This window comes from Hakea prostrata, chromosome 8, assembly GCF_041222555.1.
Source record: "Hakea prostrata isolate BN-2017 chromosome 8, UWA_Hpros_2, whole genome shotgun sequence".
In the NCBI taxonomy this organism is placed as follows: domain Eukaryota; kingdom Viridiplantae; phylum Streptophyta; class Magnoliopsida; order Proteales; family Proteaceae; genus Hakea; species Hakea prostrata.
In genome coordinates this window covers 9,714,962-9,739,593 of record NC_142607.1, presented here as the reverse complement: position 1 = coordinate 9,739,593, position 24,632 = coordinate 9,714,962, and the positions used below count along the sequence as shown (strand labels likewise).

The following is a 24,632-nucleotide window of genomic DNA, read 5'->3' as shown; positions in this document are numbered from 1 at the left end:
CTCCTTCTTACATCTTGCCTGCTGGAAACCACCAGCCACTACCAGCCCCCTGCCGAAAATCTCTCCAACTTTTGAATCACCAGTTGCCAAAATAAAGCCTCCAATTCACGTGATGTCAGTAAAGACATCACCAGTTTCAGTATCTCAAACATATTGCATTCAGAAATTGAGTTCCTATCCCATCTCAAACTCTTCATTAACTTCAACTCTTAGTCACTGACAACCCATTGTGGCCAAAGAAACAAGCTCTGGTTGGAATTTCATTTTCAAACCCTTCCATCATAGAAAACTTACCATACAATTCACCCTCACTTTGCACATATGTATAATGTAAAAGAAACAGCCCAAAAAAATGAAAATTTGGAAACTACAAATTTACAATAGAAAGGAAAACTCAAATTCTATCAATTCATGATGATGATATCAGTGTGATGCACTATTTGGAGGAATATCAAAAATCCTAACTCAATCTCTTCATCAAGCGGTAACAAGTGGGTTTCCAAGTCGAAATCCATGGACCATGGTTATGGTTCTGCAAATTGCAAAAGCGGGTTTTGAATCTCCTTATCGAGTTGAAATCATTTTCATACCCACCCTAGCCCAAGATTGCAAATTTGGAAAACTACTGCTTGGTCAGGACAATGTGGCAATTGGAGCCAGAGATCGACAGTTTGGGGGTTTTTCCGATAGGGTTTAGCATGGATGCCCGAGAGAGAGATTTCCGTCAAGGGACAATCATGGTGGGAGATCCGAGATCTTGCGAGATATCTCGTTTTTTCACCTTGGCGAGATGAGATGGAGGGCGAGAGCAGAGAGTTGGGATATCTTGTTCGAGATCTCGTCATATCTCGCCATATCTCGCTAAAACTCTCAATTTTTACATTTTTTGTGGATTTTGGCTAAATTTTCACTTGCAACTACACTTAGCACATCTACAACAAGGAAGATCAAGTATTCTCTACTTTTCTTATGAATTTATGATTTAATGACTTATATAGAACTTCTAATGGTTGTATAATTATTTTATTCTTGAAAATTGAGATTGTATACTCATATGGATGGAATTTTGATAACATTTAAGTTAGTTGATGCATTTGATATACTTGCTTTTCATTTATATGCCTTAAAGGTTCTATATTACATGTTATATAACATTGCATTCCCTAATCCTACTACATTTCGGTTTCACACTATGGGTAGACTTAGAAATCATATATAGGGTTGTTTTTAACAAATCCAAGGCCACCAATGTGTTCAAAAGGCCTTAAATAAGCTAAATACCAAGTTTCAACTCAATTGGGACCCTAAAACCCACCGAGATGGGCCACCGAGTTGACGCCAAAAAATTGTATATCTCGACCGAGATCTCACCAAGATGATCGAGATCTCTCTTTTTCAAGGTGGCGAGATCTCTCTCGAGAGCGAGATCTTCTACCATGGGGACAATGGTGGGTGATTTCTGGCAAGGGGCAGGCAGTGGCAAGTGGTTTTCGGCAGGTAAGGAGTAGGAAGGAGATGGGTGAAGGGAGACCCACCTAAGGGTTGGGTATGGGAGGGTAGCTTGGTCATAACACCGTCCGTAAGGGTAATTGGTCAGCTCAAGTTGAAAATTTGAATGTCAGTTGAAAAACCTAAAGGAGAATTTGGTGCCTTTCTGGGTCGTAATGGAAGCAATTGTCCCTACCATCGTAAAATAAGTGCACATGGCTTAGCCCATTCACAAGGACTCGATTCTATGTCCAAACATCACATGCCAGCAGATGTGGTCATCCTCAACCTCTACCTCCTCTCGCCATAAGACCAAATCCCCCCCCCCCCGAGAAAGCCTCACTCTTTACTCTCACTGACTTGGAGAACCATCCGCGAGGCTTTTTCCTTCTTCTTAGGTTGGACTTAACAGATTAGTGACTCACTTTGTTAAGTATGAGTAACTAGTAATAAAAGAGTGAGCCATTAGTAATATTTGCACTTCAGGGAGGTGCCTTGAGTTTGGCCCCTACTTAAGTAAGCCACTGTTAGGACCCTATGATGAGGCCAGGTGGAGGAGAGAGAGAAAATTAGGGTTAGTTGAGGGTTACAAATAGTGGGACAAGTGAGTGGGGAGGGTATCGAATATTTTATGAGAGCTTTCTTAGGCAGCCGTAGGCTGAGGGACACCGCTGTGAGGTGTGGGGGTGACTAGCACCATAGAAACCAGAATCTATCTTGTTAATTCTTGCAACTTTGTATTAATTTTCCAAGATATTATAAGGATCTCATCAACTGGTATCAGAGCATTCACGATCCAAGGAGGTGATGGCACTGCCTTCATTTTCTGGTGAAGGAGGAGTTCAGAGATGGATTCTAGAGGTTCTTCTCTTTTGCTGGGAGAACCAGATCGAGGAAGAGCAGTGGTTGGGAGTGGCGATCCAACATCTGGAAGGAGAGGCACTCGACTGGATTTATCGCAAGAATTGGACAACATTTACTTGGACGGGATTCAAAGAAGCCCTGAGGTGTGAGTTTAGCGACGAAAAACAACCGAGATCAAATCTGGAGATAGACACCAACCAGGTTGGATTAGAGTATAGTATCAATGTGAATGATCGCTAAATCGGGCTGCAGAGAAGGTTGGAAAGACGAAGATAGGACTGAGTGAGGATACCTACCGGACTAGAGTGGAGGAGCAATATTCTGCGGTAACTTCGAGATGCGGTGAAGTGAAGAAGCGTAGAAGAAGGCCAGGTTCAGTCGGCAGCAAGTTGCAGGCGGCAAGAAATTTTGTTCGTAGGAAAGGGAGAAGACGACGCTGGTTGAGGATTTTTAGGGTTGGTTTGAACCAACTCAAACCGGTTTACGGGTTCGGTTCACTCATTAAGAGTCCAGGTACTTCTAAATTGGGCCCAACTCAAGTACACTTATCCTCCCACATAGGGCCCAAACGAACCAAATTTAAAGATTGGGCCGCTTGGTTCCCAAAGAAACCTCCTTTGGCCCAACCTATTTCATTAACCCCAAGCCCATCTCATTTCATTAACCCATATTTCTTAACCCATTCAAACGAATTATCTTGGGCCCATTCCACTTTTATGACCCAAAGCCCACTTCTTTTGATTATTAATTTGGGCCCAATTAAGGCTCAACCCAAGACTCAATTTGAACCAATGAACCAGCGGTCTGACCGAGCCAAGAAGGGGACACACCATCGTCTTCAACCTCTTGAAACTGAGATGGAAAGAGACAGCTGCGAGACTGGGGCAGCAACGATGGAGATCCGGACTTGCGACACCCCAAGGCGGAGACGCAACGCTCGCTTCCGGCGAGTTTGCAGGGGTGCAACCTATTTTTGGAAGAGGTGTTGTAGACGTTACGAAATTCAATACACCATCTTCAAAACAAACTCTATATGGGACTGTCGATTGAAAATCATTTAAAGAAGAAAATTTATAAGTTACAAAAGCAGAGCATTTCCTCAAATGATTTGCTCAGGAATAGGATATCAGATTTGTTAAGTGCCATACTGTTGCTAGAGAATGCTCGTCAGGGGATCAATCGGCGAAGTCTTTTGGCTGATCGTGGTGATATTCTTGCTGCTCCGGATAGCGATGGGAAATCGGGAAAAAAAAATGTGGCAAGCATGTGAATATGCATCTCTGGTGTCTAGCAAGCATGTGAGAGCTAAACTTCTTCAAAATTTCCATCACCTTGAGGACAAGGTGACTTTCGAGGGGCCGGTAGTGTTAGGACCCTAGGATGAGGCCAGGTGGAGGAGAGAGAGAGATGAAAGCTCTCATAAAATATTCGATACCCTCCCCACTCACTTGTCCCTCTATTTATAACCCTCAACTAACCCTAATTTTCTCTCTCTCTCCTCCTCCACCTGGCCTCATCCTAGGGTCCTAACAGCCACCAATAAAAAAAACTCTTTATATAACATAATAAGTTATGCACAAAAAACCTAGGAAGAAACTATTTATAAGTTAGCTAAAATAAGGCACAAGAAGAGTAGGGACCTAGAACACGTTAGGTGCATTAAAAGTGAATAGAAGTATAGATATGTGATGAGGAGTGAGGCATCAAGAAGAGATGAAAAGTTTATTTATCTAGCCTAGAAAATGAATATACTTCAAGTATCTATGACTCAGATGATTACACCATTCGCTATAGCACCAACTTTCGGACACATTTATGGAGAATTACAATGTCTAAAGTAAAGTGATGTGACTCCAATTCTAGGGTTAGGGTTTGTAAAAGAATTTTCCTAGAACTTAGGATTCGCTTAGGATCTTCTAGCAAATACTTCAAGGATATAATGGGGAAACTCTAGATCCTAAATGGGATGGTCTATTTAATAATAGGGAATATGGGTTCCACAACTTATAGGGATGGGATAATTTTGGGAAGGAAAACAAATTAGGGCTTTATCAATCCTTATGGAATGCAACAAATTAATGGAATCAAAGATGGGAATCTAAATAGGATGGGATGATTTGGAAAAGGAAAAATTAGGGATTTGAACAATATGGTATTGGATCTTTCCTTCTTTTCTTTCCTCTTTCTTTCTTTTTTCTCCTCTTTTTTTTTTTTTTTTTTCCTTCTTTTTTTTTTTTTTTTTTCTTCTTTTTTTCTTTCTTTTCTAGTTTTGTTGCAAAAGAAAAGAGGCAAAGAGAGGGAGTTGTTCGAAGGAAGAAGGAGAAGGGGGAGAGGTGCCGCAGGGCCTAAAGGGGTGAGGGAGAGATCCAAAGGGTTTTGTAGGAGGTGGGAGAGGGACTAGGATTATCATTTTTTCTTTTTCTTTTTCTTTTTTTTTTTTTTTTTTTGGGGGGGGGGGGGGGGGGGGGGTGGGGATGCTTGTTGCCAAGCTGCCGCAAGAGGGAAATGGGGTAGGGGTACTGAAGCTGGACAGGGGAAGGGCAGGAGAAGGCTGCAATGGAGAGGAAAAGGTCTTCTAGGGCTTGCAACAAGGTAGAGAGGTGAGGGTAGGGGGTGGGGATACTGTACTTGTTGAAGTTGCAGCGGTTGTCAATGGCTGTTTGAATTACTGAAGGCTGTTGAGAGATGCTAGAACTTTGAATAAGCTTGAAGGAAGGTGCTGAATACTGAAGAACTTACTAAAAACCCACTGAGGCCCCTCAACAAGAACCCCAGTCCTCAATAACTTTTCATTCAATAATAAGGCTTAACTTGCAAAGAAAGAGTAGGCCTTAATTTATAGCTTACTAAAAGAACTTACTACTAAGTGGGATTCCCTTATAGATTAGGATCCTACCACATTAATGACAACCATTGAAATAAAAATTAAATGATCTAACGGATCCTAATTGACACATGCTGAAATAAAACTTTTAAGTAACTTAAAACCAAGGAACGATAGTTCATTCATTTCGCCCGGTTCGCTACCCAGCGAACCAGGCGAAAGGGCGAAATATCGCCGAAATTTCGGCCCAAATTGTTATTAAAAATTCAAAACATATGTATGAGTTTAGGTTTTGTGTATAAAATAATATGTGAAAAGTCAATTAGTCAAATCAGATTCATATTTACGTTAAGGTTTTTTGTTTTTTGTGCTTTTTTTTAAACAATTTCATGGTTAATTTAAGAGCCATGTGACATGAGGCTCAAATGCCAAAAAGGAAACAGAGGATATGATTTACCAAATGTTTAATACTTTCATACTCATTAATGACTGAGAATGACGGTTGCGTGCACATTGGTTTTTATGGGATCAGATTGAATCTCATCTTCATCTTCACCATGGTTATGGACGGCCGGGCGAACTCTCGCCGGAAGTCACTGCATCTGGATGATAAAGCTTGGCGAGGCCCAGGTAGGCACCCTTGGTTTCATCGCCTCCATTCTTCTCCTTGAACTGCTTCTCCCACGGCTATCGCTACTGCTGCTGCTGCTGCCAGTGGTGCCTTTGGGCGCCAGTAAAAGACATACTACCACCACCAACGCCAAAGGCAGCACCTGATGAAGACCTAAAGCTCCCTTGGATTGACGGAGAGAAAGAAGAGAAAGACTGAAAGAGGCGAACAATGTTGATTTTCCGGCGAGATATCGCCGGATATCGTTAGTTCGGTGAGATATTGCCGAGAAATCGGCGATATCCGACCGATATCGTTTCGGCCCCTGGTTTCGGTTCGCCGGGGGGCGACATCACCGAATTCTGGCGATATTTAGCCAAAATTCGGCGAAAATGAGTTCCTTGCTTAAAACTCTTATTAGCATGCGCTAAATTCTATTCAATTAAAACTCTAATTGCGATGTGATGGACTAAGGACTCTTACTCAACTACTAACTCAATTAAGACTTCTTAACAAAATTAAACTCTACTATTAAAACTGAATCTTTGGAATTAATTCCAGCAACTAAATAGGGCTGAAAATGCCCCAAAATACCCTCCATAAGGGTTTGGCCAGCTAGTTTGGAGGTACCTTGGGCCCCACTAGGATTCAACCAAAGGAGTCAATCTGTCTTCACATAGAAAAGAATATCTAAGGAGGATGTAAGTAGGCAAGGCACAAGGTTCTAATAATATGTGGATTCCGGGTAAGAGTTTAGGAACCTATGGGCTAGTGTAGCAGACCAAGTTGTTTAACAAGATTATGAGCAAAAGGAAAATGCTAGATGACGGGAGAAGCATCGTAGTCCCAATTTACAAAAATAAAAGAGATATTCGAAGCTGTAAGAATTATGAGGCATAAAAAAGATGAGTCATACTATGAAATTATGGAACAAAGTACTTAAAACCCATCTGAGGCAAGACATCACTATTACAAAGAAAAATTTTGGTTTTTTGTCAGGAAAATCTACAGTGGAAGTTGTTTACCTTAGTAGGAGACTTAAGGAAAGGTATAGTGATGTAACCCAAGTTCTAGGGTTGAGAGTTTGAAATTAAACCCTAAAATTGGGTCACTCCAATATCCTCTTTCTATGAACCAGCAGTCTTCTAGGTTGTAGAAGCTTGTAATTGAAAAGCTTTTGAGGTTGGGAAAGGTAGAGTCAGCTCTTGGAGATTTCGGCCAGGCTGAGGATTGAATGTCAGTTATAGGGGTTATACCATGCTGTAATTGGGTTTCAGACCTAGGAATTAAGTATAGGATTAGGTTTTTAGGTTTTGAGGCTGAATAGAAGGGTCTTAGGATTTCAGTGGCTGCTGTAATGTAATTCCAGAATTAAAATTCCAGGTCAGGGCCTTAAGGGATGCTGTTTCAGGGTGGTTTGGTTGGGTTTAGAAAGGGGCTGTTGTTAGCGTTTTGCAATTTCAGGTCAAGTAGGATATGTTGAGGTCAATTCTAGTTGGGTTAGGACAGGTTTTGAAGAGTCCTGAGTGGTTTCGGATTCTTGGATTGGGCTAGGGTTCGGATCGAGTATTAGGGAAGGGAAGGCTAATCTTAAAAGGGAAAGCTGATTGGAGTTGGGGTTAGGGAGATATAGGAATTCTAAGTCAATTTGGGTTTAGGGTTTTAGGGTTTCAAGGAAGAAGAAGATGAATTTTAGAAAACTCTGCAACCTAATGGGAAAGAATCTATTGGGATTTGGGGTTCTACAATTCGGACTAGGGTGGGGTGTCATCCTATTAGGGGTAAGTGGTAGGTTTAATGGAGTTTCAAGGAGAAGGGTGAGCTGTTATCACTGGAAGGGAACGGGTGGCCTGTGGATGGAAGAGAGAAGGGGGAAGAGGGGCTGGACTGGGCATGGGTTGCTGTATACTTACTTGGAGTTGAAAGTAGGCAGCTGTTGGGGTTGAACTGCTGCTGGATTTGAAGATAGATTACTGAAATTGAAGAAGAATGGCTGAACTTGAAGAGAAGAACACTCAAATCCATTGTGGCCCTTCCAAGAAGACCACAACCTTATTTGCCTCCAAACTCATAATTTTAATCATCAAATTCAATGTTTCTTACAAAAAAGTAGGGTGTGCTATAAAAGCTGGAACAAGCTGTTCTTCCGAAATACCTTGATTTAACGCCAAAGAATTTCCCGCCGCTACCATATAGTATTCATCTCTACTTGGTGATAAATAAAGCATTCGTACCTCTTTGGATCTATCAGATCATAGTTTCAAAGCGGCAAGGCGACCAAAGCGATTAGGGCTCCGCCTAGGCAATTAGATGACCAAGCGGCGCCTAGGCGGCAATAAGGTGACCAAAGCGGTTGGGTTAAAAATTTTCAGTATAACTATTTTTAAACTACTTTTCAATACAACTACTTTCTATAATAAGCTAAACAAATATTCAATAGTTACATTCATCCCAAAAAAAACAAGCATTCAAGAATCATAATTGTGAAAAATTATTCAAAAAAAGAACACAAACATAAGTTCATCTCATCAAACCATGGTTGTCAAAGCATTCGCCTAGGCATTTACTGATTCATTGATTATTGATGTTGAGTATGGCTTATGCTTCACATTCTACTGCTGACGGGCATGGGGTCCCGCTCCCCGGTGAGCAGGCAGGAGTTCGGGGAGGCTGCCCCGGAGCAAAAAATAGGTTCTATGTCACTTTGGGCCTTGGAGTTCCTTTGCAGATTGGGAGTCAATTAAGCGGTTGAAAAACTGCTTTGCCGCCTAGGCGGACGCTTTGACAACTATGTATTAGATGTTTCATAAAATGGGCTTTCTAGTTAAATAGCCTTACAAGTGGAGGGAAAAGACTTGGACTCTAATAAGAAAACCTAACTTGACTCAACTAGGGAATCCCTTATAGAATAGGATCCCCTTTACAATTCAATAAATAACAACCACAAATAAAAAGAAGCCATCTTGGAAAATAACACCTAATTATCCAAAAGGAATCTTAATTTTGAAATATATTCGAATTGGGACTCCATCTTTAACTCTCTTTGAACCCCTCCCCCACCCCACACAAAAAAAAAAAAACCCCTTAAGAACTAACTCTAGAGGACTCCAATCCAAATTCTAAGAGTAGATATGGAGTCCTAACCATTAGGAGATTAAAGTGGACTCAAGATTTGGGATCCCAACCTAACTAGGAATCCCACCTACACAAGGTGATGTGAAAACCAATTTTAGGGTTACGGTTTTCTTGAAGTGATTTTTCCTAAAATTAAGGGATGCCCAGAATCTTCCAGCAAATAGGTCTAAAGTTGTTATGCGATGTGTGGGGATCTCTAAGATTTATGGGAAGGCCCTAGGGACAAATTAGGATTGTTGACAAGTCACCAAAGGATGGTTTATACTCAAGAATAATATGGGATGAAACAAATATGGGATGGATAAAAAATTTTAGATGGAGATCGAACTATAGAGGTTATAGGTTGGGTATGGGTTCAACAAAACTAGATGGGAAGGAAAAGGAAAAGGCTTGAGGCTTAACAAATTTTTTATGGGTTGGATCTTGAAAGAAAACAAGAGTTTTGCTCTCTTCCTTGCTCTTCCTTTTCTTTCCTTTCCTTTCCTTTCTTTCTTTTCCTTCCTCTCTTTTCTTTTTCTTTCTACTTTCTTCTTTTTTTTCTTTCTTTCTTTTCCTTTTCTGTTCTCTATTTTTCTGTTGCTGAAAGGGGAAAAGAAGAGAGGGAGGGCAGAGAGGTTTAGTAAATCAAGGATCAACTTTATAATGGATGATTTAATCAAAGACGTTCAAGATGAGGTTCCTTAGTGTATGCTTTTTGCTGATGACATTTTTTAGGAAGATGGGACATAAGAAGGAATTAATATCTAGTTAGAATCATAGAGAGCAACTTTGGAATAAAAAGTCTTTAAACTAAATAGAACAAAGCAGTGTCGTCAACGAGTCCGCCTAGGCAGCAAAGGTTTTTCAACCACTTTGTTTTGAACCGCTTAGTTGACGCATTGCTTTTTGTGCCGCTCTTTTCCTTATGCACCTTATTGCCTCCTAGAAGCTAAAGCAACCACTTTTTTAACATTTTGTACATAATATTTTTTTTAGTAATTTTTTTAATCAAAATTTATTCTACAAAACCATATATAAATTTAATAGCTTAGTCATTTCAGAATCGAGTCCCAAATTGCAAAGAAATTCCGAGGCCCAAAGTGACATAGGACCTCTACAAGCTCCTGAGGTGCTGCCCCCACACCCTTGCCGGGGCAGCCTCCCCGGACCCTATGCCCATTGGCAACAAAATGTAAAGCATGAGCCATACTCAACATCGAGAATCAATGAATCATTTAATGGACAATGACTTGGAAATCAGAATAATGAGATCTATTAATTTATCGTGTTCGCCCTATTAGTACATACTACATAGTCATTGTTATGATGCTTGATGAGATGAACTTATGTTTGTGTTCTTTTTTTTGGATAATTTTTCATAATTATGATTTTTGAATGCTTTCTTTTTTGGATGAATGTGACTATTGAATTTTTTTTAACTTATTATAAAAAATAGTTGTAATAAAAAGTAGTTTAAAAGTAGTTGTATTGAAAATTTTTGACCGAGCCGCTTTGGTCATCTTGTTGTCGCCTAGGAGCCACTTTATCACCTAATCGCCTAGGCGAAACCCCAATCACTTTGGTCGCCTTCCAGTCATGATCATACAGATGATGAGGTGGTCAAACTTGATGAAGAGATTCGACAAAACGATTATTTTAGGCACCTTGGCTTAATCATAATAGAAAAGGTGATATAGAGGATGATGTTTCCCAACGAATTAAAATACTAGGTGGATTAAGTGGGAAGGTGCATCCAGGGTCTTCTCTAATCAACGTATTCTTTTAAAGCACAAAGGAAAATTCTTTAGAAGCATTGTACAACCAACTATGATGTATGGTGCAGAGTGTTGGACGGTTAAGAAGCATCATAAAGATAAACTCAGTGTAGCATAAATGTGGATGCTAAGATGGATGAGAGGCAAAACTAGAAAGGATAAGGTAAAAATGATCATTAAAGCTACTATGGTAGTAGCTGCGACAAATGATAAGCTATGAGAAAGTCGATTGCCATGGGATGGCCACGTTCAATGGAGGCCTTTAAATGCCCTTGTACAGAGAAGTCATTTAATCCAAATCAAAGGAATTAAAAGAAATAGGAGCAAACCTAAGATAAACTCAGGAGAAGTGATGAGAAAGTTATGAATAAGTTACGCCTTGTATCTAATATTGCATCAATAGAGCTGATTAAAAGGCAAGGATCCATGTAGCTGACCTCACTTAGTTGGTACATGGCTTTTTGTTGTGTTGTTGTTAATGTTGAGTATACCTTTAGGTCAAAGGGGCTATAAGCAAATTCTAGATAAGTAACTTGAGCAACTACTTACCCTAATTTTTTAAACTGGTTTCAAATTTCATACATCTTCCCTTAAACCCTAACCTAGTAAACCAGTCAAATATAAGTCAAATAATCACCCTAGTGACCACTTTGGAATTACCTTATTCTTACACCCATAACCGAAATTCCAGGAAGCCCTTTCTTAGACACCTTGACTGTCTGGCCCTCATTCAATTGAGGCTCGTCAGGGAACTTTGGGAACTAGATTGTCACCTAGTAACTCTGATTGCCTTACATTGTAATTTTTCCTTTTTAAACTTTTAGCTGTATTTAATTCCTTTCTCATTATTAATTTAGTAATATAGGTGTGTAAGAGATACCACTCCACCAGAAGACACTGCACAATTCTTCTTCTTCTCCATACTTCTACTTCATCTTTCTTCTTGTTCCCTAACATTCTTTAACTTCCAACAACTCTTATGAATAGGAGTTCCTACAACCTAGCCTAAAATAAGTGGGGAAGAAGAAAAAAATAGAAACTACTAGATAACTTCTCCATACTTCTACAGTTCTATTAGGGATGAAAGCAAACCTAACAAGCTGCTATTAGAGAAAACATATTTTAGGCCCATTAAAATGGCCAATTACTAAAAGAACACACATGCTACTAAAGGGCAATACATGCATAACCTATCCCATGCTTATTTCTAACAAAAAGCCTTTTAGGTGAAATAATTTGCTCATGAGAAGGACATTAATTTATTATTAAATGTAAATTGGTAGCAATGACTCCACAAGAAATTAGGAAAATACATCAGTTGTTAAAATATCAGCCTGACATTTGAAGAAGAATTGACACAATCACTTACCGCAAGGCCAGTAATAGGGCCACAAAGCCAAATGAATGAAGAAAAGGCATGTTCTATTCCAAGAGTCTGCACCAACGAATTAAACAAAAGTATAATCAATAAAGGGCATACCCGCTGCAAGAGGCTCTCACCACTTCAGTGTCTAGGGAGGCTTTCAAACAAGAGCATAATCAATATCACAATTAAGTTCAAAAAATAAATAAAGCATAGATGAACATAAAATTATTAAAAGCACCAAAGCTAATGAAGAACACCAAAATCCAAACTATAATCTTCAGCAAAAAATAAATGTCATGTAATCAATCTTCCAAGATTCATATGATCATAGAACAAAATTCAGTTGAAACATGCGAAATTTTGACCGGAATTTACCATTTTGGGAACCTTGAAACGAAAAACTAGGGGATAGATAAAAATCCCAAGTTTCGATCGAAACTGTCGAAATTTCGTCGAAACTTCAAAACCTAGTTCAACCCAGTTGGACCAGCTAGTTCATGAGAGAAAAAAATTCCCAAATTTCGTGGAAACTTGGGAAATTTTGCGAAAACCTGGACTTTTTCCCTGCAAGTTTCATAGCTTTCCCAAAATTTTTATTTTTTATTTCTTTCATATTTCCCCAAATACTATAACAAATACCCCCTCCATTAGGACTTCCCTATCCAAATTGTGTATTCTCTCAGACTAGCTATCTTAGGCATGTTGATGACCAAACTTATAAAGTTGCCGTTGTCGATTACCTTGACAACCACAAGCATAAAATGTCATGGGAAGTCTATGTTCATTGGTTAGAGGAGAGGATGTTACAAGTATAGTACTACTCAGCTCACAAGATGGATCCACCGAGGCCCTCCTCTTGGCACTGAATTATATTTTCCTTTTATTGTCAGTTACTTTGTATTTGATGTTTTAAAGTTAAAGATTATATATTGAATGTTATGCACTTAAGTAGTTAAGTTTATAGTGTACTTCTTGGACAACTCTACATTAATGTTATGCACATTGAATGACATATCTACATTGAATTTTTTAGCAAAATGCAGCCAATGTGTTCTTGATAATCTAATTAGCTTAAATGCAAAGTCCCCCCCCCTAAAATACTCCTTAAAACCTGTCAAAACTTGCACAAAAAATCCTAAGTTTCCTCGAAATTTCCTAATTTCCCACCTAGGTTTCCCATTTTCACTTTATCGAAACTTGAGTTTCCCTCGAATTTTTTTTATGCATATGATATAAAAAAAAAGTTCAGAAACATTATTTATACATTGTCCTTCCCATCTTTATGCTCTAAAAATGAGAAAGCGCAACAAAAAAAGGTAATGAAGTATATCTACATAATCAAAGTATTAGTATATTTCAAACAATCGGCAGTCAAAACCATGGTTTAGAGTATCAACTGGTACAATATGATATGGGCCAAAACATACAAGTGCGGTAGAGTATCAACCATTGATATTATTTTTAGAAATTAGTATTGTCTCAATTGGTCACATAGTTTATTGGTTTATGTACGGACACTAACAATTTGCATGTTAAAAGGATCTATGGAGGTATCAACATGTATTAGTACGTATATTCCGATACAATTGCTAGATATCAATACCTATCAATATGTATTAGCCAACACAGTTGATACCAACTGATACATGTTTATACAGCCATTAGAGGCTCAAGTGACTATTAGACTATGATTTTTTATTTTATTTCTAGTTTGCCGATTAGAGATTGCAAAGGATTTTGTAGAAAAGGGTAGATTTCATAAAACCTTGATCTTTGGGATTAAAACATGGTTATCCTTTTTCTTTTATATATATATATATATATTTATTTATATATATTTTTTTTTTTTTTTTATTTTATTTTATTTTTTTTTTTTTTTTTTTTGTTTCCCTGTAAATCAATACAATTAAGTGGAACTAAGTTTGCTGATGCATCAAGCTTGAACATTTGCTAGGATTTGTATTTAAATCGTTGAAAGTTTCGTCTTGTTATACACTGTTTAGTGTTTATGCATTATACATGTCATTTGTTACTTATTTATATTGTTTATTGACCCAAAAATATATTTCCATGTTTACATTGATAAATATCATGTGTTTCTACATTGCCCAATATGTATTTTTTCATATGGTACAATACAACAAGTCTCTTAAAATCACCCAATACCGAGAAATTAAAACTAGTTAATGCGATACTATATTTGACAAATCAAAAAAGTGGCCATACAATATCTTTTCACAGAGAATGAATTCCAGATTTTAAAGCTATCTATAGCACATAATCAGATGGAACATAGAACTAAGTTCAAGAATGATGCCTTAATGGTAACTAGAGAATAACATTATGACAATAAGGGCAGAATTGTAAATTCGCATCAGGGGTAGAACTGTAAATCTGAATTGAACTAGATGAAGTAGATTACCAAATAGACATGAGCAAGATACCTAGAAATTATAATTTCGAATGAAGGGACAGATCTGATTAGTAACTAAAAATAGAAAATAAGTCACTAAAACTGGATGAAAGAAGTGAGAGAACAAGAAGAACAATAAAAGTAACACCCGAGCTTCACATATGAGGTCGATCAATTGGATTGAACACCATCCTTGATCAAGCAAAAGGTTTCTTTCTAGAGAAGAAGGACGCAAAGGCAAATATTTACTTCAATTCATGAGTAAGGTGATCAACCCTCTACATAAGTCTCTTTATAAAACCACTCCAAGGACATGGATAGTAAATCCATCAACGAACAACTAGCTAACACCGACTCACAAGAGTATTAACTCAAACCTTACAATAACTCAACTACTATCCAACTCTTGATAAAACTCATTTGACAATGGAGTTTCTTATTTTCACACTACAGCCCATTTTATTGACTTTGAGATATCTCTCAAATTCCTATTCACACGTGGACTGGACTTGGGCAAGGCTTAACCGGCAGGACCATACCATGTGGGCTGACTCTAACCATGCGGAGTGAGGGTTATTCCAATTTCCAAACAGAATCACAATCAGAGGGACTCAATACTTTCAAGTAGGCCACTCTAAGCAAGAAAGAACAGAAACAGACCAACTAGAAAAATTCAAACCTCAAAGCAAACAAAACCCCCACCCCAGCCCCCTCCCCCTCTAAAAAAAAAAAAGTTCTTCTGACACTAAAGGGTCTTGGAAGGGCAACAGCATAAGGCCCTGACTGTCAACAGCATTTTATATCTCAGCATAACAGCAAGTATCTTTTTATAGCACAGATATTAAATATTACTATGAAACTGATGGAGATGGGGTGTCATTATATCAGATTCTCTAATCTTTCATGTTTTTTTGAAGATGCCACTAATCTCATAAAAATTGCTATTATAGGTTATGTCCCATTTGTCAGAACGGGCCACGCTAGTGGGAAATATATTATCCTGGTGAGGCTGTTGAGTATTTGAGAGTATAAAACAATAGTACATTTGAGGGGGGAAAAACAAGAAACCACTGAATATCAAAGAGCTGATCATGACTAGGACTCTCAAGAAGGTTATCACAATGCAACTATTTTATGAGTATAGTTGGAGATTTGCACATTTTTATCCCAAACTTAACTGTAAGTTTTAGAGGTGATCCCCAGGAATCTAGGTCCTTCAGTCATTGGCAAGATCATAGACTTTTCGGTACTTACATAGTTACATTAAGGTATTGCGGTCACAGATTTACTGGGGAAAAAAGATCCCATCCACTCTGAGAACAAGACCTGTATATTAGGCCTTAAGAGTGCACTTTTTCCATGGGCACTTGGGAGAGTGATCCAGCCAGCATTATTGATAAGTATCTTCTATGAAATAATTGGAGCTTATCACCTTATGAGGAAGGCACAAGATCCCACTTCAGAACTAAAAGCCTGTTCGAGGAAATGCTAGAAACTTAATTCAAAAACTCGATAATGTTGGAGTAGTCTAAATAAGAACCAAAACTACAGTAGGATCGATGAAGATAGGTTGGAGCAGAACATAAACACCAAATTGATTTGGGGAAGGGAAAGAGATAAAGATAGGAGGGAGCAGGCTATCTCATCCTTGGTTCTCTCACCCCCAGCTATCTCAGCTGTTGAACACAAATCTTTTCAGACCAAGTACTAGCAAGCAAGTAGTAAACTTTCTATTACTCAAATCTGAATTTAAATACAACTGGTGGAAACTATTCACAGATTAGCCTAACCTTCAGAAGACACAGACTTCTAAATAAAGCTAAACAACTAAAATCCTACTATAAATCTAGCTGCCATAATCAAAATAGAAACCCTGAAAATAAAACAGTAAAGACTGAAATTAAAAGCTACCTAAATGAAGTAAAATAAACTTTCAAACTGAAAATCGTAACCAGATTATGGAAGCATTATGATATAATGTTTCTCCAATGGGCCCCCAAGATATTCTAGAAGGCATTCATCACACATGGCAAATGTGGGCTATGGAACTGTTCTCAGGAGCAGTGACTTGATCTTTTCTTCTTCATGTTTTGTTCTACATCATTCGTAGCTGAGATCTCAAAATTTTTGAAGATCTCAACCTGTTTACAAAACCAAAATATGGATATCAAACCTACATTGTTCAATTGAACTTCCCAGTATTTTGGTTGAATTTTTAGAGACTTCGATGAATTTTCCAAGATCTCAATGAGGGTGTATTTGACATAGTTCAGACAGTAGTAGGGTTGGGTGTCTATATATAATATGCATTGTTCACTGTACATGGTACTTTCTACTTCAAGTCTTTAACTATTTCTCAAATAATAATTCAATATTACAAGTCTTCATCCATATTGCAAAATTGACTTAATTTATCTGCCAATTCTGTCTCTATTCTGCTCAAACAATGTGTAGAATAGGAAGTAGGAATATTAAATGAAGTTTCAATGTATATTGTCAACCAAGGGTGCAAATCCAGAAAACAAATTTGGTTTTTTTTTTACAATTTGAATATTCAGATATGTTTATTGAGCCTAAAACAAGCTCCAGAGCCAATTATGGTCATTTGCAATTTGCCAACTGAAACATCATACTAAAGCCCCAAAAAAATTGCAGTCTTGCTGAGATCTCAAAAATTTATCGTCTCCACCTGGTCAAGATGAGTTTTTGTATGCCAAGAATAGATGGATACTTTGGCTGAAGAGCTTGATGAAGACGCAGTACATATCAGCTCATACTGACTGCAATTATGTACATTGAATGAATTTTTCCTTTTATAACCTAATGACATCTTGAAAGCTTTTTGATTAATAAAATATTTGTAATTCAATACAAAAACTACCGCTTATGAGATCCCACATCATCCCAACAGTTTTGGCTTTTTTTTTTTTTTTTTTTTTTTTTTTTTTTTTTTTTGGGGGGGGGGTTAGAAGGGTACTCAATACTGTCCTAAATTGATCACAAATTTTTTGTCTATGACAAATAATGTCCATATGCAATCTTTGTAAGTTGGAAGTGACAAAATTATTTAGTGCTTTCAAATATATTTAAAAATGCAAAGCCAGACAGGTCATGATTAAAGAGCAGAATTTCAGGTTGTCCAGAAATTATCCTCTTCATATTACTCAGAGAGTCATTCCAATCTCACTATCTGATGCAGGATACTGCCTTGCACCAACCCAAACTCAACTGGGTTTTTACACCAAGATGAACCAGGTCTAGTTTGAATCATGGATCTAGTAGATTTTTAGGAATTTATGTTATTTGGAGAAGTAATCTCCTCGTTTTATTGAATTTCATTTATTTTAGAAGTTAACGTAGAGACATAGAGTCTTTGGTTCCTAATTACTTTTTTGTTTCTTTACTGGAATTAGTTACTTAAGCTCACTTTCATACAGTTTATATAAATGATTATTTGATTAACAAACATAAATAGATGTATTTGGTATGATTTATGACCACTGTTTCTCATTAAGATAAATTGACTCAAACATAAATTCATAAACAGGTCAACGATTGTTTATGATTTATCAAAATAAACTGTTAACTTTCATTTATGCTGGCACAATTGATGAACATGTGCAGGATTACTACTTAAGTAGAGGTAAAATGGTAAAAATATCAAAAATTATAACAAAACCTTGCTTTTCTCTCTCTCCAACCTCTGCCTTGCTCCCATATCCATTTCAATAATACTTTTAAGATATGAAAACTAGCCAAACCAATAAAAGTGAACCAAAACCGATATATTTATAATGTAAACCAAAACCAACCTTAAAGTGAAACATAAATTCATAAACAGGTCAACGATTGTTTATGATTTATCAAAATAAACTGTTAACTTTCATTTATGCTGGCACAATTGATGAACATGTGCAGGATTACTACTTAAGTAGAGGTAAAATGGTAAAAATATCAAAAATTATAACAAAACCTTGCTTTTCTCTCTCTCCAACCTCTGCCTTGCTCCCATATCCATTTCAATAATACTTTTAAGATATGAAAACTAGCCAAACCAATAAAAGTGAACCAAAACCGATATATTTATAACGTAAACCAAAACCAACCTTAAAGTGAACTGATGATGCATATAATATATTATTCACCCAACAATACCAACCTACTTCTTGTTATATAATATATAATGTTTAGTAGTAACCGAACACATTGTTTATCGCTCAGAACTCGTTATCATAATTGATTGTTAATAAATAGGTCATAAACATGAAAAATAAATTATGGTCACCAAAGCCTTAGTTAGAGAGTAAGTGTTATGTTAGGAGCCTTTTAATTTTCTCTGTATATGATGTACTCCCCAAATGTCAGGGACTGACTGAATAGAATGAATTGAATTTACAGTTTTCCTCCCTGTGAGGCTGACTGGCTCTGTGTGTATGCATAAGCCCCCTTCTTCTCATGCATTCTCCTGCTCCCTGCAACTCCTCCTTTGTTTCCCCTTTCTCCAAATTAGCCCTCCAACAATTTGGTATTAGAGCCTAAGAATCCATCATCCTTCTCCATCACTATAGCTCACTAAGTACCCATGTCTGCTTAAATAGGTATAACAAAAGATTCAAGGGGAGACTGGCATCATAGTGACTTCTCAAGCCCAAAACCTCTCTCCATCCCCAACTTCCTCAACCTCTATGGGGTTGCATGCTGGGGGGAGGGTGTTTGTTGCTGGTTGCAAAAGGAGGTCTGCGGGACACTAGATAATGTACTAAGGAACCAAAAAAGGAAATACAATGAGGTCCCGGAACACAGAGAGCAAAAGGGGGAGGGGGTGAACTTAAAGAAAAAGGAGCTCCGAAAGAAAGGAAAGACCAGAGCACAACTCCCGACAGACAAGTAAACACCAAACCAAGCCCCTGGAGCAGACATTCCCACACCAAGCACAAAAGTACTCTACTTTCCTCCTTTTTCCTCAAATCAAACTATGTGTGTTCATGCACTTCAGTAAAACCTTTCATTCTCTGAACCTCCAATTTTCCGTACATCTTACATGTAATATCTACAAGGGTTCTGCAATTGGATGCACTTTTAAAAACAGATTAGATAAGGCATTACTTTTATTCTATGGTTCACTGGGCAATGACCATTTGACTAGCCCACAAATTATGGCATTTGTCATAGCTTTTGATACATGCTGTAGATCTAGAGCAATCAGAGAACAAGATTCTTCTTCAATTATAGGCAGATTACTCTGATGCAGGATAACAGACACCGGTTTAGTGGGTTCGAAGAGTCAAGTATCTAGTGGAACAATTTCCATGGCAGGAGTATCCAAAAGGTCCAAAACCAAGAAAAAACAGGAAATTCAGGACAGACCAGTATCAGCAATCCTCAATTAATACGAAAAGAAACTCAAAAGACTCCATAAGAAAGGAGTTCAAAGTTTAACAGAGCCTCAAACGGACTGGCCAATTCAGAGTAATTGAAATTCCAGCAATTCTATTGGCATAAAATCCACAAACAAATTTAAGTGATCAGACAAATCCTAATCAATACACAATGAGATAATATGGGGAGAGTTCCAATTTAATATTTAACCCTATAATGTCAACCAAAATAAATGAGATCTCACGTCTAGGTTTCTAAAGCGTGTGATTGGACTGAACTACATGCGCTCAAAAATAGGTACTTCTTGATCTCAGCTTTATATCCTGGACTAAATAACTGACACGGACATTGTATAATCAATTGAATGTGAGAGTTATAAGCTTCAACCAATAGAATGGTTTACCGAAAAAGGAAAAAAAAAATAACAGAGTGCAATGTCTAAGTGAACTACAGCACATGACTTCTTATTTCACGGCAACGACGCTGGAAGACCTTCATTAACGAAAAATTAATTGTCATTCCTTAAATCTAATGATCAAAAGCACTCGGATCTCAATCAAGTGCAGAAACGAACAAATACAATGGAGACCAGATGAATCATGGAACTAGGCACTTATCTTTTCCCTATATTTCTCGCTCTCAGCATAAAGTACAAGAGAAAGAAACTCGATAACTATCATAACTAAAGCTACGGAAAAGAGAGGAACTGGCCTGTATATATGGAGTCAGAAGTGAAAGCTGCAAGGCCCAACCAAACTGTACACCAGCAGCAATCATACTTCCAAGAATCAAAGTCTTCATACCGCCAATGCCATTAGGGGCTGAAGTAGGCATCGAGGAGTCAGATAGATTTGAGCTGCCATTAGAGGACCTAGAATTGAGATCGATCGATTGATGAGCTTCGTTGGAAGCGATCAACTCGACTTCAGCTTGCCCAATATTCCTGTACGGTACCCGGATCGAAACAGAATCCGTTCTCCCCGCCATTGGATTTGAGAGGTGAAGTTTACTATCAGAAAGAAGCTGAAATACGAATCACGATTTTGATTCTCTCTCCATGGGAAAACCCAAATCGAAAAGTGGAACTCCTCCTTAATAGATCCAATTCCCTGTTGCTTCCTGATGTCTGGATCGAAGTGGTGTCTAGGGTCTGATCTGAAAACGGATGGAAACAGAAAGAGGGGAGGAGTGAGACGTAAGTGGAATTCTATATATATATATTACAGTATGGAGGTATGCTAGGAATTTCTCTGACTTCCTATCAAGGGTTCAGGAATCTATTATTGTTAAGAGTTTAGAATGTTGTTGAGATCCCACTGCAACCTTTTGGGTTTTCTGAATCTCAACCGATGAGAGTCACCACCGACACTGAAACCAATTGGAAAGAAGAGACCATCATCGACTGAGACACGGTGAATAACATCTGCCCATGCAAAGAGTTAATTATCAACAAAATGAAAGAAAATGAAAATTAATCTTCTCCTCCGACCCTATAAATGCTTCGTGTTGACGTCTTCTGAGTCTTCCCCCAATGAAAATGATAATCTGAATACAATTTCAGAATTTTGACGCCGACTCAGCGCCGACTCAGTTCAAGACTAACTGGCCAAACCCGTTTTTCAACTTCCGGCCCCAGGAATGACTCGGTATTTTCTACAAAAGGGTGCGACTTGAACGGTTGAACCTTGAAATTAATTAGAAGATACTATCGGAGAACGTTTACCCAAATAAAAGAGCTGAAGAGCTGAAGAGATCATGAAGGTTTTTTTTTTTTTTTTTTTTTTGGTAATCAACAATCTTATTCAACGCGGGCAAGGGGTGGGGAGGAACATAATTCCACCAACCACACAGTGGAAGATGGCCAATCTTTCGGGCCCGAAACCGAAAGGGCCTTCCTGGCTAAGAGATCTGCAATCACATTAGAACTCCTAGGAATAAAGGCAGGGATACAATGTGTAAAGTTATCCATTAAATAATGGATATCTTGGATCAGTGGGTCCACTACCATCGGGGGTTGAAGCTCACCATCAAGGTACCTGATTATCTGTTTACAGTCAGACTCAATTAAAATTGACTCGTAACCGCATGCAAGTGCCTCCAATAATCCTGCTCTAAAAGCAAGTATTTCACCTTCTTCAGCTGAATTATAGGTCCCAGGTACTGATGAAGCACTCAATAGCTTTCCTTCGGCATCTCGAATAATAATACCTGCACCACCCTTCTTATTTCTTGCAACCCATGAGGCATCTACATTCACTTTCACAAATCCTCTTGGAGGAGGTTCCCAAGTCAACCGACCATTTTCTTCGTTGTCCAACCCCCTTTCTGATGTGGGTTTGGCTGTTTTTTGATTGTTCCAGAACTCTTGCATGGAGTAGACTGCCTTCTCCACCACTTCCTGGGGTTTCCAGTTCTTGTTGCCCATGATCCGATCATTTCTAGCTTTCCATAACCACCACACTACAAAGGAACTAAGACTCTTCATAATTTCTTCATCATGCTTGTTTAACTTGCTAAATTCCTTCCATATAGATAGCCATTCTTGAAGAGATCTACATTTATCATCTGAAATTCTCCATGAGAGAGGAGAACCAAACCATACACTCTTCGCAAACTGGCAATGTAGTAGTACATGGGAAGTTGTTTCTTCATCCAAGCCACATTCTCCACATAATGCATCTACCCCAATCTTCTTGGAGATTAGGTTGGATGTAGTTGCAAGACATTCATTACACGCCCTCCATAGAAAATTTCTGATTTTTGGCCATGTTTTACACTTCCATATCTCTTTCCAGTGCTCTTCACTCAACTCATTCCAACTATGAGTTTTTGATGTTGAAGGGGTCTTCCTTTCCTCCTCCTCTTGGTGTTGTACAAGTACTTTATATGCACTTTTCACTGAGAACTTTCCATCTCTACTGCAGCCCCAAACAAGAGCATCTTCGTTAGGGAACAATGCCAACTTGATATTTAGAATTGCATTAGCCTCTTCAGGAGAAAACCACCTAATGATTTCTGTGTTGTTCCATGCTCTCGACTGTTGATCTATCAAGTCTGCCACTTTTGAAATCCCACAATCAGTTGGCTTTGTAGAAAGGACTTTGAACTTCTTGAGTGTAGGAATCCATGGATCTTTCCAAACATCGATTAGATCTCCCTTTCCTATTTTCCAAATTAGTCCTTTTTTGAGTACTTCTCTACCCTCCATGATACTTCTCCATGCCCAAGATGGATTATTGCCCAAACGTGCCTCCATGAATGTTGTATTTGGGAAATAGATCTTCTTAAGGAATTGAGCCCAACATGCATTGGGTTGAGAGAGAAGTCTCCAAGCTACCTTGCTTAACATAGCTTTGTTCTGCATTAATGGATCTCTGAAGCCCACTCCTCCCTTTGCCTTTTCTTTGCACAATCTTTTCCAAGACATCCAATGTATTTTTGCTTTTTCCCTAGTCCCTCCCCAAAAGAATCTTGCAGCTCGGGCTTTCACCTTATTATGAATGGAGTTTGGGATTTTGAAGTGAGAAATTGCATAGTTGGAGGATGGAAGAGCTACAGCCTTTAAAAGTACTTCTTGGCTAGTTTGATTCAAGAGCTTATGTGTCCATCCTTGGAATCTACTCTCCGCCTTATCACTAAGGGAGTGAAATAATGCCACTTTAGATACCCCAAAGTCCATTGGAAGCCCTAGATATTTGGTTGGCCCTTCTCCATAGGATACCTTCAAAATTTTTGAGAACCACCTCTTCACTTTTTGCACTGTGTTGGGACTAAAGCACACATTGGATTTGTTGTAATTTATCATCTGGCCAGAAGCTTTGCAGTAAGTATGGATTCCTTTTTTTAAAGCATGGACACTCTTCAGGTTGACTTTAGAGAAAAGTACACAATCATCTGCAAACATCAAATGTGTGAGAGGGTCTGTTCTTCCTTTGATGCGAATGCCTTTAATTTCACCTCTACAAGAGATCATGAAGGTTGAATCTCAATTGTTTGGATACCAGATACAAAATATAATATTAATAGGAGAAATAAAATTTTGTTGTTGAAAAATACAATAAAAAAGCTTCAATTTATTCTATCTTTCAAATAAAATAAAAATTACTCTTTAACAAATATATGATTAATTTCATCTTTATAATCATAAATGAATCCTAGGACCTTGCGAGCAGAAGATTATGCGCCCTAAGAGAGAAGCCTACTTATGAGCATAGGCAAGATAGACCTAAAATAGGACTCTTTCATAAAAGAAATACAATTTTCTTTCCATGAAAATCCCAACTTATTATAAATAGGGGTGTAAACGGACCGGATTCGGATAATATCCTATTGGTTTTCGGACGAATTCTGTCGGATTCGGATGATAATCAGATAGTTATTTTCTTAAGTAGATTCTTCTAAACATACATGAATATAAATTGAATACAAGTTTTCGAATACTTGTTTACATCTTTATCTTTTTATTTGTGAGGGCTAGGTTTGAAATTTAAGAATTTAACAACTTTGCTAGCTATTCTAGTAGAAAATCTAGAAAAATAGTCACATATTATAGGCACAAATTATAAAAATAAAAATAATAAATCTAAATAAGTAACTTAATCGGATAATTTTATCGGACGGATAATATTCGGTAAGAAAGGGTTATACCATATCCGCATCCTATTAATAATCATACAGATTCGGATACCCCTAAACGGATGCGGATGCGGATGCAAATTTGGAAGCGGATTTCGGCTATCCATTTACACCCCTAATCATAAATGAGATGGCTGCCTTAGCGATTATGCATTTTCTCTCAT

At 38.0% G+C, this 24,632-nt stretch overlaps 1 protein-coding gene across 1 annotated transcript in view; it reads right to left on the bottom strand.

Annotated features, from left to right (window-relative positions):
• Positions 1 to 21,503, bottom strand: part of SUT2 (sucrose transporter 2) — a 36,395-nt gene extending 14,892 nt beyond the window's left edge. Inside the window, exons 1-2 of the mRNA XM_089165998.1 lie at positions 20,545 to 21,503; positions 12,045 to 12,110 (exon numbers count right to left, since the gene is read on the bottom strand). Coding sequence (XP_089022124.1) covers positions 12,045 to 12,110; positions 20,545 to 20,820 — 342 coding nt within the window. The 5' untranslated portion in view covers positions 20,821 to 21,503. The remainder of the gene's footprint in view (positions 1 to 12,044; positions 12,111 to 20,544) is intronic.
• Positions 21,504 to 24,632: the final 3,129 nt, after the last annotated feature.